Genomic DNA, 16,029 nt, shown 5'->3' with positions numbered 1-16,029 from the left:
TCCTGTTCACTGATTACCTCAATAAGTTGTTTGAGCTAAAAAGTTTTAACAAGTTAAATTTAATTCTCTCAACCTTATTCTGATGTGATGGGTTTCCTGGCTCTTTCAAAGTAAAGTCATCTTTACACGTGTACAGTGAGTGAATGTTGATGGAGAGGGTGTAAGAAACATTTATTTTGAAAAGGCAGTCTGAAGAAATGTTCTAATGTTTCAAATAAAATGTCACAACAGCAACTTCAGAAATGTTACCAAATTCTAAACTAACCTTAAAGGTGAATAAATGATTTTCTATTATTTTTTTTTAATTTCCAACACTTCCGAAATAAACCTAAAGAACCCATTGTGCCTTCAACATAAAAGCGAGAGAACGCAGCCATGATGGGGTAAAAACTGCAAAACAATCATGTAATCATTACAACAAAGCCCTGTAGATTTCTTAGGGGTTCACATCTCAGCCGACCTCACTCGGACCACATGTCTCTCATCAGGTGGGGAAGCTGAAGCGTGCTCACCTCCCTCAGCACCTGCTGACCAACAGTCAGCATAGAAAGCCTCCTGACGGCCGCACGGTGCGGTTCTCCTGCCGCACAGGACAGGAAGGACCTGCAGCAAACCCTCCACGCTCTAAAGACTCACACCAGCGAAATCAGCACCACCTTATCTTTATATGTAACTGTCTTTATTTGTTCATATTTGATATGTATTTGTCAAACTAAGAGCCGCTTTCTGTGTTTCGCTGATTTCAAACAAGGATACTTAACCTCTGTTCTGTTCTGACAGGAGACATTAAACACAACTGAGGATAAACTAACAGAAGAGTGAAGCAACAGTGAAGAAATCACCAGGTCCGTCTATTTTACTTTGAAAGACTCAACCGGATATGGTAAACGTCGCTGCTGTCGGTGTGACGTCGGCGTGGCTTCCGGAGGAGACTGAGAGCATCTGAGACCTGCCGCATCTGGACCGACACATCTGGACCGGAGCAGATCAGAGACCGGCGGCCAGACAGACAGACGGAGAGAGAGAGACAGGTGGGCAGACAGACAGCTGGACTCTCGGACAGACAGGTAGACAGACAGGTAGACAGACAGACAGGTGTCTTGAGCGCAGCATCCCTGTCTGTCTCGCCTCCAGGCCGGTGCTCCGGTGCTCCGGGCCGCTCCATGGGGGACAGCATGGCGGAAGAGACCCGGGTCATCTACCACCTGGAGGACCAGGACACCCCCTACCTGATCCGGATCAACGTGCCCGCGCGGCGCGTCACCCTGGCGGACTTCAAACAGGTCCTGAACAAACCCAACGTCAAATTCTTCTTCAAGTCCGTGGACGACGACTTCGGGTGAGTCCGGTGATCGATCACAGTGATCAGCAAAACAACACGTCATTGTTGTTGTTGTTGTTGTTGTTGTTGTTGTTGTTGTTATCAGTATTGTTGTTGTTGTTGTTGTTGTGTTGTGCTGTGTTGTCACCGCTCTGACACATTAACTGTAATGCGTTTATAGAAGTGATCGATCAGGATCAATAATCCAGTGTGTGTGAGTGTTCACAGTTCACTGTCCTGTGATGATCACACTCTGTTGGACTTCTGACATTTGATTCGCATCATGACACGTGACGTCACGTGACCAGCGGACTGTCGCTGTGTAATCCTGGTTCAGATCCTGGACAGATTATAAACAGATGTTCGCTGAGATGATCTGACTCACTAATCTGACTGGATCATCTCTCTGCTTCCACCCTTAGTGCTAAACTAGACTAATGTCTGGTCCTCGTTCTGGTCCTGGTTCTGGATCTGATCCAGTTGTGTACATAAACTGTAGGAGGTTGTGTTACATCTACAGTCTGTTGTTGTTGAAGGTGGATTATGTTCTCTGCTGGTGGAGCTAGGCTAACAGTTTCCCTCTGCTTCCAGTCTTTGAGCTAAGCTAGGCTAACAGTTTCCCTCTGCTTCCAGTCTTTGAGCTAAGCTAGGCTAACAGTTTCCCTCTGCTTCCAGTCTTTGAGCTAAGCTAGGCTAATTTCTCCACAGATTAACACATGAATACAACATAAAACATAAACATCATGAATGATGAATATATAATGGATCACTGACAGAACACACATCTTTATTCATGGATCCTGTACAGACAGTCTGAGCTCTCACGTCTGTGGATATTTGAATTAAAGAAACATTTCAAACAGTGAATAAATTCACTGATGTACAGAAAACAGTTTAAACTGTTATGATTCACATGTAATATATGATTTATAATGGTGATGACAGTGATGTGATGAAGATGATCATGATGGTGATGATGATGAAGATGATCATGATGATGATGGTGATGATCATGATGGTGATGATGATGAAGATGATCATGATGGTGATGATGATGATGATGATGAAGATGATGTGATGATGATGATGTGATGAAGATGATGATGGTGATGAAGATGACGATGGTGATGTGATGAAGATGATGATGGTGATGAACATGATGAAGATGATGAAGATGATGGTGATGTGATGATGATGATGGTGATGAAGATGATCATGATGATCATGATGGTGATGATGATGTGATGATGAAGATGATGATGATGAAGATGATGATGGTGATGATCAAGATGGTGATGATCATGGTGATGATGATGATGATGATGAAGATGATGTGATGATGAAGATGATGATGATGAAGATGATGATGGTGATGATCATGATGGTGATGATCATGATGATGAAGATGATCATGGTGATGATGATGATGAACATGATGAAGATGATGATGATGAAGATGTTCATGATGGGGATGATGATGAAGATGATGATGTGATGAAGATGATGGTGATGTGATGATGATGATGGTGATGAAGATGATGGTGATGACAGTGATGTGATGATGATGATGAAGATGATCATGATGGTGATGATGATGAAGATGATCATGATGGTGACGATGATGATGAAGATGATGTGATGATGATGATTATGTGATGAAGATGATGATGTGATGATGATGATGGTGATGACAGTGATGTGATGACGATGATGAAGATGAACATGATCATTATGGTGATGATGAAGATGATGGTGATGACAGTGATGTGTTGAAGATGAAGATGATCATGATGATGATGATGGTGATGATGATGAAGATGATCATGATGAAGATGATCATGATGGTGATGATGGTGATGAAGATGATGATGGTGATGAAGATGATGGTGATGAACATGATGAACATGATGAAGATGATGATGATGAAGATGATGATGTCAAAGATATTCATGATGGTGATGTGATGATGAACATGATGAAGATGATGATGATGATGAAGATGTTCATGATGGTGATGATGATGAAGATGATGGTGATCATGATGATGTGATGAAGATGATGGTGATGTGATGAAGATGATGATGGTGATGAAGATGATGGTGATGAAGATGATGATGGTGATGATCAAGATGGTGATGATCATGGTGATGATGATGATGAAGATGATGTGATGATGAAGATGATGATGATGAAGATGATGATGGTGATGATCATGATGGTGATGATCATGATGATGAAGATGATCATGGTGATGATGATGATGAACATGATGAAGATGATGATGATGAAGATGTTCATGATAGGGATGATGATGAAGATGATGATGTGATGAAGATGATGGTGATGTGATGATGATGATGGTGATGAAGATGATGGTGATGACAGTGATGTGATGATGATGATGAAGATGATCATGATGGTGATGATGATGAAGATGATCATGATGGTGACGATGATGATGAAGATGATGTGATGATGATGATTATGTGATGAAGATGATGATGTGATGAAGATGATGGTGATGACAGTGATGTGATGACGATGATGAAGATGAACATGATCATTATGGTGATGATGAAGATGATGGTGATGACAGTGATGTGTTGAAGATGAAGATGATCATGATGATGATGATGGTGATGATGATGAAGATGATGATGATGAAGATGATCATGATGGTGATGATGGTGATGAAGATGATGATGGTGATGATGATGAAGATGATGATGTCAAAGATATTCATGATGGTGATGTGATGAACATGATGAAGATGATGATGATGATGAAGATGTTCATGATGGTGATGATGATGAAGATGATGGTGATCATGATGATGATGATGTGATGAAGATGATGGTGATGTGATGAAGATGATGATGGTGATGAAGATGATGGTGATGAACATGATGAACATGATGAAGATGATGTTGATGATGATGGTGATGGTGATGAAGATGATCATGATGATCATGATGATCATGATGGTGATGAAGATGAAGATGATGATGTCAAAGATGATCATGATGGTGATGTGATGATGAACATGATGAAGATGATGATGAAGATGTTCATGATGGTGATGATGATGATGAACATGATGATGATGATCATGATGGTGATGATGATCATGATGATGATGAAGATGATGGTGATGATGATAATGAAGATGATGATGTAATGATGATGAAGATGAAGATGATGATCTTGATGATGATGATGATGGTGATGACAGTGAGGTGATGAAGATGAATATGATCATGATGATGTAGATGATGATGAAGATGATCATGATGGTGATGATGAAGATGATGTGATGATGAAGATGATGATGATGATGATGATGAAGATGGTCATGATGGGGACTATGATGATGATGATGAAGATTAAGATTATCATTATGGTGATGATGATGAAGATGATGACCATGGTGATGACAGTGATGTGATGATGAACATGATGATGATGATGATGATGATGATGAAGATGTTCATGATGGTGATGATGATGAAGATGATGATGATGAAGATGATGGTGATCATTATGATGATGAAGATGATGATGATGGTGATGATGATGGTGATGATCATGATGGTGATGATGATGGAGATGATGATGATGATCATGATGGTGATGATGATGAAGATGCTGATGTCAAAGATGATCATGATGGTGATGTGATGATGAACATGATGATGATGATGATGATGAAGATGTTCATGATGGTGATGATGATGAAGATGATGGTGATCATTATGATGATGAAGATGATGGTGATGATGATGATGATGAAGATGATGATGTCAAAGATGATCATGATGGTGATGTGATGATGATGAAGATGATCATGATGGTGATGTGATGATGATGAAGATGATCATGATGGTGATGATGATGAAGATGATCATGATGGTGATGATGATGATGAAGATGATGTGATGATGATGATGAAGATGATGGTGATGATGATGATGAAGATGATCATGATGATCATGATGGTGATGATGATGAAAATGATCATGATGGTGATGATGATGATGATGAAGATGATGTGATGAAGATGATGAAGATGATGGTGATGTGATGATGGTGATGAAGATGATGGTGATGAAGATGATGGTGATGACAGTGATGTGATGAAGATGATCATGATGATGATGATGTTGATGATGATGAAGATGATCATGATGATAATGATGGTGATGATGATGAAAATGATGGTGATGATGGTGATGATGATGAAGATGATGAAGATGATCATGATGATCATGATGATGATGAAGATGATGTGATGATGATGGTGATGATGATGGTGATGATGATGAAGATGATGATGTAATGATGATGATGATGAAGATGATGATGATGATGATGAAGATGATGATGATGATGATGACAGTGATGATGACGATGATGTGATGATGAAGATGATGGTGATGATGATGATGAAGATGATGATGAAGATGATCATGATGGTGATCGTGATGATGACGAAGATGATGAAGATGATGACCATGGTGATGACAGTGATGTGATGAAGATGATGATGATGATGATGATGATGAAGAAGAATATGAATATTATCATTATGGTGATGATGATGATGAAGATGATGATGATGAAGATGATCATGATGGTGATGATGATGAAGATGATCATGATGATCATGACAGTGATGAAGACGAAGATGATGATGATGATGGTGATGATGAAGATGATGATGATGAAGATGATCATGATGGTGATGATGATGAAGATGATCATGATGAAGATGATCATGATGATCATGATGATGATGAAGATGATGTGATGATGATGGTGATGATGGTGATGATGATGAAGATGATGATGTAATGATGATGATGATGATGAAGATGATGATGATGATGAAGATGATCATGATGGTGATGATCATGATGATGATGGTGACAGTGATGATGACGATGATTTGATGATGAAGATGATGGTGATGATGATGATGAAGATGATGAAGATGATCATGATGGTGATCGTGATGATGATGATGACGAAGATGATGAAGATGATGACCATGGTGATGACAGTGATGTGATGAAGATGAACATGATGAAGATGATGGTGATGATGATGAAGATGATCATGATGGTGACGATGATGAAGATGATGATGATGATGAAGATGATCATGATGGTGATGATGATGGTGATGATGATAATGGTGATGTGATGAAGATGATGATGTGATGATGATGAAGATGATGACGATGATGATGATGAAGATGATGATGATGATGAAGATGATCATGATGGTGATGATGATGGTGATGATGATAATGGTGATGTGATGAAGATGATGATGTGATGATGATGAAGATGATGACGATGATGATGATGAAGATGATGATGATGATGAAGATGATCATGATGGTGATGATGATGGTGATGATGATAATGGTGATGTGATGATGAACTTGATGAAGATGATGGTGATGTGATGAAGATGATGATGTGATGATGATGAAGATGATGACGATGACGATGATGAAGATGATGGTGATGTGTGTGTTCTCAGGGTGGTCAAAGAGGAGATCAGTGACGATGATGCCAGGCTGCCAATTGTGAACGGACGAGTCGTCTGCTGGGTCAGAAACACATACACACACACACACACACACTCTGTCCCCCAGGTGTTTACCTGTCCCCCAGGTGTTTACCTGTCCCATTCGTCTCTCCAGGTAGTGTCTTCAGAAACCTGTCAGCCAGACTTCAGGGGCTCTGACACACAGTCTGTGGCCACGCCCACCACCCTGGTCCCGCCCCCTGTGGAGAGGACCGGTGGGATTGGAGACTCCAGACCTCCGTCCTTCCAGTGAGTACATGTATCACCTGCCTCACACTATACCTGACCCTCACACACCTGAAGCATGGAGGGCAGCTGTCTCTCTGACCTGTCTGTCTCTCTCACCTGTCTGTCTGTCTCACCTGTCTGTGTGTCAGTGCTGCTGCTTTGATTGGTCAGGAGGAGCTTCCAGGGTCAGAGGTCAACCGAGTTGTTTCCCCCCCACTGAGCAGAGAAAGAGATGGAGGAAGTGACAGAGGTAGATGGAGGAATGATGGTGATGATGATGATGATGGTGATGATGATGCACCCTGCTGCCTCTGATTGGCTGCTCTCGATGCAGGTGAGCGTCTGAATGGTCACGCCCACCGACCAGCTCAGCAGAATGGGGCGGAGCCATCAGGTGGAGGTGACAGCTCGTCAACCCAACAGAGCAGCCAATTAGAGACAACCAGTTTCTGCTCATCTGAGGAAGACTCCGGAGGAAGGTCAGACACACACACACACACACACACACACACACCACACGCGGCTCACTGACATCAGCAGCAGCTCTCACTGTGATTGGTCAGTTTGATGACAGCACACACGCACCTGCCCTGAGGTCTTTCTTTTTCTGCTCCAGTAAACCTGTTCAGAGACGCGTCTCCTCCTCCTGCTCTGATTGGCTGCTGCAGGTCATGTGATGGGCAGTGCAGCGTTTATTGTCCATCAGATAAAAGAGTCCCGGCTGATCTGAGAGCAGAAATAATCTGTTCCTGTGACTCGTCTGTAATAATCTGTCCTGTCAGACTCTTTTACAGATTCAGTCTCTCATTTCATTCTTTTTAATATAATTTTTATTTTTACATCTTTATTCTCTGGATTTGTCTGAATTTTGTTCTTTTGACACATTTCCCTCAGATATTTTGTGAGTCTTTGTGTTGAACGTTGATTTTCTCTCCAAAGGTTTGTGTTTTATTCTCATATTTATATATTTAATTTATATATATAAGGATGTGTCCAATACATTTTCATCTTTTCTTAATTTTAATGTATTTTGTGAATGTGAAGCTTTTTCTAAAGTTTTCATTAGTTTTGTCTCCTCATAGAAACTATTCACTTTACTGATATTATATTTACAGTCACATGTTTCAGATCTGCAGCTCAGCTTTTGTTTTTATAGCTAATGTTGTGAATTGATATTTATTATTGATTATTAATTCAAATGTTATTATTGATTTATAAAATTATTACAGTTAATCAATGAAACGTAGGTAACTATGAGTCATTAATGAACACGGGGCACCACCCTGAAGTCAGGGATCAATAATCAGATGATTTACCTTTAGTCTCAAAGCCAGGAATTAATCAAATTGTCAATATTTTGTTATTATAATACAGGATTGTGTAAAATAATCACAGATGCTGCTCAGTTAAAATCAACAGTGTTTATTAAAGCGTTCTTCACAAACACAAACCACCTACTTTAACAAACAACAGTTGTTCTCTAACCCAAAGGATAACACAACAACCATGTGGTACACAGCGGTCGTTTGTCTCTCAACCAGCGGCTGATCGAGCCAGAACACGACGTACTGTGGACACACACGACGGCAAGACTGTACAGGCTGGATCAGCCTGGAGGAGCTGCTAGCGAGCGTAACAACACAGATAGCGCACAGTACAGTCAACCATAAGTAGGACTCAGAGGTCCCTTCCCAGCACAACATAAGTACAAGAAAAGCACGTGATATATGATCTGTTTCTGCCCAAACAGAAGCCTCTTACTTGGGTCACTCGTTGGGACTAGCGTGTCCTGTCTGACTCAGAACTCCAACTTGTTTTGGAGTGAGTGTGGGGTCAGCTGTAGCGTGCTAACAGCTGACGAAGGCAGGCAGCGATCACGCTGCGAATTGACCTGATGAAGGACTGGACCTCGGGGGTTCCGTCTCCTTCTGAAGATAATCTCTTCCTTCTGCAGGCGGGGAGGAACGACTGGGTTGTGCAGTGTTCCTCTTATGGATCTCAACCAATATTGACGAATATTCGAACAAAAACAAAAGTAAAACAAAAACAGTCTCTGTCTCGTCCAGCGAGGAGGGAACAGAAGCTTAGCTCAAGCAAAATGAGAAATGTCTCTCAAGTTACACCCTCACAGTAGCTGCTGCATGAAACCAGAGGTCCCTTCACAACATAACGCTCCCGGGGAACGCAGCATGATTTGGAGTCTCCTGACCTTCAAACTGGGAGTGACGTCATTGTGATCCTGGCGCAGTTTCCTGGCTCACAGCCAATAGGGACCAGGTGAAAGTTTTGGGGCGGGTCTTACCTTGAGTTCCTGTGTTTCACACCTTGTGGTCTTTGGTCCTGTTCCTTTGTTCTGCAGCTCCTCATGACGATAAGGCCCTAGTTGTTCAGCTTTTGATTTCTCCTAGAGGCCTTCTCTTTGTTTGAGACGTGAGGCGTTGAGGTCCGACAATAAATATCAGAAGCTGTCACTCAAACTGAACCAGCTGTTTCTCCCTCTGTGATGTCACATGCAAGGTTCAGCCAATCAACAGGGCAGAGCAGCTCCTCACCGCGACTCGTCAGGCGACAGCGCCGCCGCCACCGAAAACCCAAAACACAGCGGATGGAGAGGGTACACACACACACACACACACACACACACACACTCTGACAGAACTCTTTATGTTTGTGTGTTCTTGATGATGGTTGAAAGCTGAAAGTTTCGCTCAGATTTCAGTTTTTCGAGCAGCAAATATGATAAAACTGGTGGAACAGGAAACATTTAATACATCAGTCGTCTCTTCAGTTCTCTGATGAAGTCAAACATCGTCTCCTGTCTTCTTCCTTTCTGTGTGTGAGTTTCTTCTGTCGCTGATCTGTCCTTCATCTCTCTCTCTTTCCTGGCTGTCTGTCCTCCCGTATCTGCCTGTCTGTCTCTCAGTCTGTGTCTTTCAGCAGTGTCACTGACTCCACCATGTCGCTCAACGTCATCACTGTCACTCTGAACATGGGTGAGTACCAGCAGGGGAACCAATATTCAGAGCATTTCTTTAAGTAGAAGTAGAAGTACAAGACCTTTCAATTACTTCATGTACAGTTAGCTGGTGTGGTCCAGTGCTTCAGGTACAGTTAGCTGGTGCGGTCCAGTGCTTCAGGTACAGTTAGCTGGTGCGGTCCAGTGCTTCAGGTACAGTTAGCTGGTGCGGTCCAGTGCTTCAGGTACAGTTAGCTGGTGCGGTCCAGTGCTTCAGGTACAGTTAGCTGGTGCGGTCCAGTGCTTCAGGTACAGTTAGCTGGTGCGGTCCAGTGCTTCAGGTACAGTTAGCTGGTGCGGTCCAGTGCTTCAGGTACAGTTAGCTGGTGCGGTCCAGTGCTTCAGGTACAGTTAGCTGGTGCGGTCAGGCCCCTCCAAGGGCTCACAGGACTAATCTGAGGGGTCACCACAATATTAATGGAAGAGCAAAGAAGAAAAAACAAAAAGACCCACAAAGTCTGGACTAATTTTACTGAAATATTCAGTTTATATTCATTCTTAGTACAAGTAGGTTAGCGTTGTACAGATGTGGAGTTCTGGAGTAAAGATTACTCTCCACCACTGAGTGTGGACGTCACTAACACTTTATCACTGTGGTCGTGTTTCTGCCTGCTGTTCATGTCAGAGACGCTTTGATGCAGAATTTAATCATCTGTTCTCTGTAGATCACGTGATCACAAACAGGGTGGGTGAAAAATGTACTTTGACATGATCTAATAATATCTGTATGTCTATTTAATTGAATCAAAGCTCACCATAACTCTGTCTGTCTGTCTGCCTGCCTGTCAGAGAGGTATAACTTCCTGGGTATCAGTATTGTTGGTCAGAGTAACGACAGAGGAGACGGAGGGATTTATATCGGCTCCATCATGAAGGGAGGAGCGGTGGCAGCTGACGGACGCATCGAGCCCGGAGACATGTTACTGCAGGTACTACAGTACTAACACGACTCACTGCAGGTACTACAGTACTAACACGACTCACTGCAGGTACTACAGTACTAACACGACTCACTGCAGGTACTACAGTACTAACACGACTCACTGCAGGTACTACAGTACTAACACGACTCACTGCAGGTACTACAGTACTAACACGACTCACTGCAGGTACTACAGTACTAACACGACTCACTGCAGGTACTACAGTACTAACACGTCTCACTGCAGGTACTACAGTACTAACACGACTCACTGCAGGTACTACAGTACTAACACGACTCACTGCAGGTACTACAGTACTAACACGTCTCACTGCAGGTACTACAGTACTAACACGTCTCACTGCAGGTACTACAGTACTAACACGACTCACTGCAGGTACTACAGTACTAACACGACTCACTGCAGGTACTACAGTACTAACTAAGTCAGACCTGGTCAGATACTAACAGTCGTATCTGTTAGTTGTACTAATACTCTCGTTCCTGTATTTTCAGGTGAACGACATCAACTTTGAGAACATGAGTAACGACGACGCTGTCAGAGTCCTCAGGGAGATCGTTCACAAACCAGGGTGAGATGTCTCGTACTTCTACTACTTGTAGTACTTCTGAAACCACTATAACTTCTGCTTCAGTGACTTATATTACTTGAGAGACTGAGGCTGAGCCTGATAGAGGCTGAGCCTGATTGAGGCGGAGCCCGATTGAGGCTGAGCCTGGCTGAGGCTGAGACTGATTGAGGCGGAGCCTGATTGAGGCTGAGCCTGACTGAGGTTGAGCCTGATTGAGGCGGAGCCTGACTGAGGCTGAGTCTGATGGTCTTACGCACTTCCTAAAAGAAGTCCCTGAAAATAAGTTGACCTGTTTATTAACTGACACGATCATCTCATGATCATCTCTGTCTGTCTGTCTGTAGTCCGGTGACGTTAACAGTGGCGAAGTGTTGGGATCCAAACCCACGCGGCTGCTTCACACTGCCCCGGAGTGAGTCAACAACCAAACACGTCTTTTTACTTCAGAGGAACCTCATTTACATCATGACACCAGGACCCTGACACCAGTTCTGATATGTTCTGCTGAGTCTCCTGTATTTACTGGTCCTGAAATAATTCACACTCACACACTGCTTCTTCTTCTTCTGAAGGCGAGCCGGTCCGACCCATCGACCCTGCTGCCTGGGTGTCTCACACCGCTGCCATGACAGGAAGTCTCCTCCCACACTACGGTGAGTCTCCCATCAGCCGCTGCAGCATCCATCCATCATCTCACCGCCCACAACACTAATGTGATGTTTTTCAGGCGTGCATGAGGAGAACCACCTCAGCATCCACAGTGACATGACGGCTGTCGTCAAGGCGATGGCCAACCCTGAGTCAGGCCTGGAGGTTCGGGACAGGATGTGGCTGAAGATCACCATCCCCAACGCTTTCATCGGTGAGAAGCTCCGCCCACCAGGAAGAAAACTGGAACTTAGAGATTTTAAAACAAAACATTTATAACAATTGAATTCAGCTGAACACAGTCACCATCAGATTTCCTCCTTCAGAGAAGACGAAGCGAAGGCAACAAACGAGACAACAAACATCTTTTCTCTTTTCCTTCCCCGTGGTCCTTTAGTTCTTCATGAATGAATATCTGTCGTCTCATTGGCTGTGTGGTAAAAAAAAGTTGCAGACAAACAAGTTCCCACCCGGTTGAACTTTGACTGGCGAGATGTAAACTGTGAAGATAAGATTAGGGTTAGGTTAGGGTTAGAGAAGAACAGCTGATCGTTTCTCTGAATGTTTCTATAAACGTCCTCTGACTTCAGTTGATCTTCGCTCCGTCAGGTTCGGACGTGGTTGACTGGCTCCACCGGAATGTCGAAGGTTTCACCGACCGCCGTGAATCTCGCAAGTATGCCGGGAACCTGCTAAAGGCTGGGTACATCCGACACACCGTCAACAAGGTGACCTTCTCCGAGCAGTGCTACTACGTGTTTGGAGACCTTTGTGGAGGTGAGCACTAAAACACCAAACTAATCAATACAGTCTGCTTGTTCAAGTGTATGAAGCTGCAGTACAACTAATAGCCACAAGATGGAGACAAATACAGCTCAAAGCTCAGCAGCTCCACAGAGTCAACAGAACCAGCAGGATGTTTTACAGTCGGTCCGGTTCCTTTAGATCTCAGGGTGTAAATCCACTCTGTGTCCGACTCATTAAAACTGCTCCTGTCAGGATTTCTCACACGGAGATTGAATTAAACACTAAAGTGCAAATAATTAATATATTGTTTTTTTCTAGTTTTACCTTTTCATCAGATTATGTGATAAAAAAGTTCTGACTGTCACAGAGGTCCGATTCTGTTTTCAGCCTCATGTAATTCATGTTAAATGTTTCAGATGATTGTTTTGTTCCATTTAGTATTCAATTTAAAAAAACATATTTTTTAACATTTCACACACAGCTCATAATCTGACATGAATCCATCAGAAGTGTGTTGTTGGGTCACTAGGAAACTGGGCTGAACCGCTGATCCAGTCTATGACTTCCTCTCAGGCTGTGAAACACAGAACAGTTTCAGAGAAGATCAGCAGGTCAGCAGATTGAAGACAGAGAGGTAACAGTGTCCAACATCTGGTTACACTGTCCAACATCTGGAGACGCGGCTGTTTTAATTTTGTGTTGTTGGAATTTAATGAGAACAGATTTTCTACAGCTGATGTTGAACCTGTCAAATATTTGTCAACATGAGAACAGAACAGAATAATAAAGGTGCTGGGGGCGGAGCTTGGAGGTCCACCACTGGGGAGGCGGGGCTACAAACCAGCTTGAAGTGTCTCTGATACCTGATGTCTTGCTACCGATGTGTCTCCTCTGTGTCTCAGAGCTGGCTGTCATGTCTCTGCTGGATCATGAGGAGGCCTCCAGTCGAGCAGCAGGATCAGACTGCGACCCTCCAGCTTTCTCCTACCAGCCCCCCGTCCCTCACCCCTACAGCTCGCCACACCCCCTCCACCAGCTGCACGCCTGGGGGAGAGGAGGAGGACAAGGAGGACGTGGAGGGGGAGGAGGAGGAGGAAGCCAGCACAGTGAAGGTGACATAATGATTAATACAAATATACAGTCGGTCCTGTAGCATCAGGATCAGTACAACATGTGGATCAGTCTCAGCTCAGATCTGCTGATCGATTTCAAGTTTGACTTCAGCTTTTTAAGTCTCAGCAGCAGCGCCATCATGTGGCTCCGTACGCACCAGCACCATGTTTAGACCAGTGACTTGTGAACTGTGAGGTGGAAAATAAAACATTATTTCACTGTTTTAAACTTTTTGTGCAAAACATATTTCTGTTAGGGGGCAGTGGACAGGGAGTAAACAGGGGATGGTGGAGGTGGTGGGGGGCAGCAGGGGTGAGTGGGCCGCTGCAGCTGGTCCTCCATCTTCCTCCTGCAGCTGTTCTTCAGAACCTCCACGCTACTGAGGGCAACAGCTGATCCCTACTGTGAACAACAGGGCTGCTTGCAGGCTCCCCAGACACGCTGGAAAACAGTGAAAAAAGCAGCTCTGGTCTCCATCCTGCCCGCAGAGAAAGAGCTCTAAAGAGAAGTGATTAAAACAGATAAAAAGTACAGCAAGAAATATAAGAAGAGGAAAACGCTCAGAAGTGAGCGTGAGCTGCTGAGACAGGCTGCCACTCACACAGCGCCATCTTCTGAGGATCAGTAGTAAAATGTTTTCTTTTGGTGGTTTTTGTTGACAGGAAGTGGCAGCAGTGGATCAAACTGTGCTGGTCAGAGGGAGGCGGGAGGAAGAGGAGACAGCGAATCAGAATCTACCAAACAGGAAGTGGGAGCTTCACCTGACAAACAGCTGGAGGTGGAGTCTCCCGGCGCCGACAGCACCCGACGACCGCCGACCTCCTTCTCTGGTCTCCAGGGTAACAAAGACTCACAGGACGTCCCTCCGGCCCCGTCGCCGTCGCGAGCCCGACAGTCCTTCTGCCTCGCCATGGGTAACCCCAGTGATTTCTTTGTGGACGTCATGTGACCCTGTGCTGATGATGCCACATCCTGTCCTGGTTTTAAAATGTCATGTTTATAAGATATTTCAACCAAATCTGCTGGTTTGAACGAGCAGAGAGGAAACTTTGATCTGTTTGAACTCAATCAGGAAAGTTTCAGTTCCAGAACAACTTCAGAGGTGATTTATTTATTTATTTATTTACGTTCATCATCTACGGACGATCTGAAATGACGCGGGACAGAGTGGGACGATCCAGGGATCACACTGGACCTGGACCTGGACCACAGGGATGGATGGAGGTTCAGGCTGACACACTGAAGGGGAAACTGGCTGGTCACTATGAACCATCAATAATGTATATTAATATGTATCTATGATGTCACAGTTCAGTCTGATGAGTGTCTGAGTTAATCTCTGCTGTCTGAAGTGACAAAACAATAAAACATGTACAAACAAGTTTTTGTGTTGAAATTTAGCAATAAAGGTTTTGGTTTTCAGACTGGTTGATGGTTCAACTCCTGGTGATCCATAACAGGGAGAAAAATAACATTATATCACTATATATCCTCAGGAGGAGGAGAGGGGGACTTTATATCATCAGGAGGAGGAGAGGAGGACTTTACATCATCAGGAGGAGGAGAGGAGGACTTTATATCATCAGGAGGAGGAGAGGGGGACTTTATATCATCAGGAGGAGGAGAGGAGGACTTTATATCATCAGGAGGAGGAGAGGAGGACTTTATATCATCAGGAGGAGGAGAGGAGGACTTTACATCATCAGGAGGAGGAGAGGAGGACTTTATATCCTCAGGAGGAGGAGAGGAGGACTTTATATCATCAGGAGGAGGAGAGGGGGACTTTATATCCTCAGGAGGAGGAGAGGAGGACTGAGGTGCGCCATCACGTCCACATTTCTTCAGA

At 43.7% G+C, this 16,029-nt stretch overlaps 1 protein-coding gene across 1 annotated transcript; it reads left to right on the top strand.

Annotated features, from left to right (window-relative positions):
* The first annotated feature begins 531 nt into the window (after positions 1-531).
* On the top strand, positions 532-15,565 carry LOC119004444 (segment polarity protein dishevelled homolog DVL-3-like). Its single transcript, XM_037071376.1, has 16 exons — positions 532-669; positions 781-1,339; positions 6,869-6,938; positions 7,032-7,165; positions 7,294-7,394; positions 7,479-7,623; positions 9,662-9,758; positions 10,068-10,137; positions 10,950-11,089; positions 11,599-11,675; positions 12,020-12,087; positions 12,248-12,328; positions 12,403-12,537; positions 12,933-13,100; positions 13,973-14,182; positions 14,846-15,565. Exons 2-16 carry the CDS (start codon positions 1,164-1,166, stop codon positions 15,130-15,132), a joined length of 1,959 nt encoding a protein of 652 aa, XP_036927271.1. The 5' UTR covers positions 532-669; positions 781-1,163; the 3' UTR covers positions 15,133-15,565.
* The last annotated feature ends 464 nt before the right edge of the window (positions 15,566-16,029 follow it).

Source organism: Acanthopagrus latus, chromosome 2, assembly GCF_904848185.1.
Source record: "Acanthopagrus latus isolate v.2019 chromosome 2, fAcaLat1.1, whole genome shotgun sequence".
Taxonomy (NCBI): domain Eukaryota; kingdom Metazoa; phylum Chordata; class Actinopteri; order Spariformes; family Sparidae; genus Acanthopagrus; species Acanthopagrus latus.
This window is presented reverse-complemented; position numbering and strand designations above follow the sequence as displayed.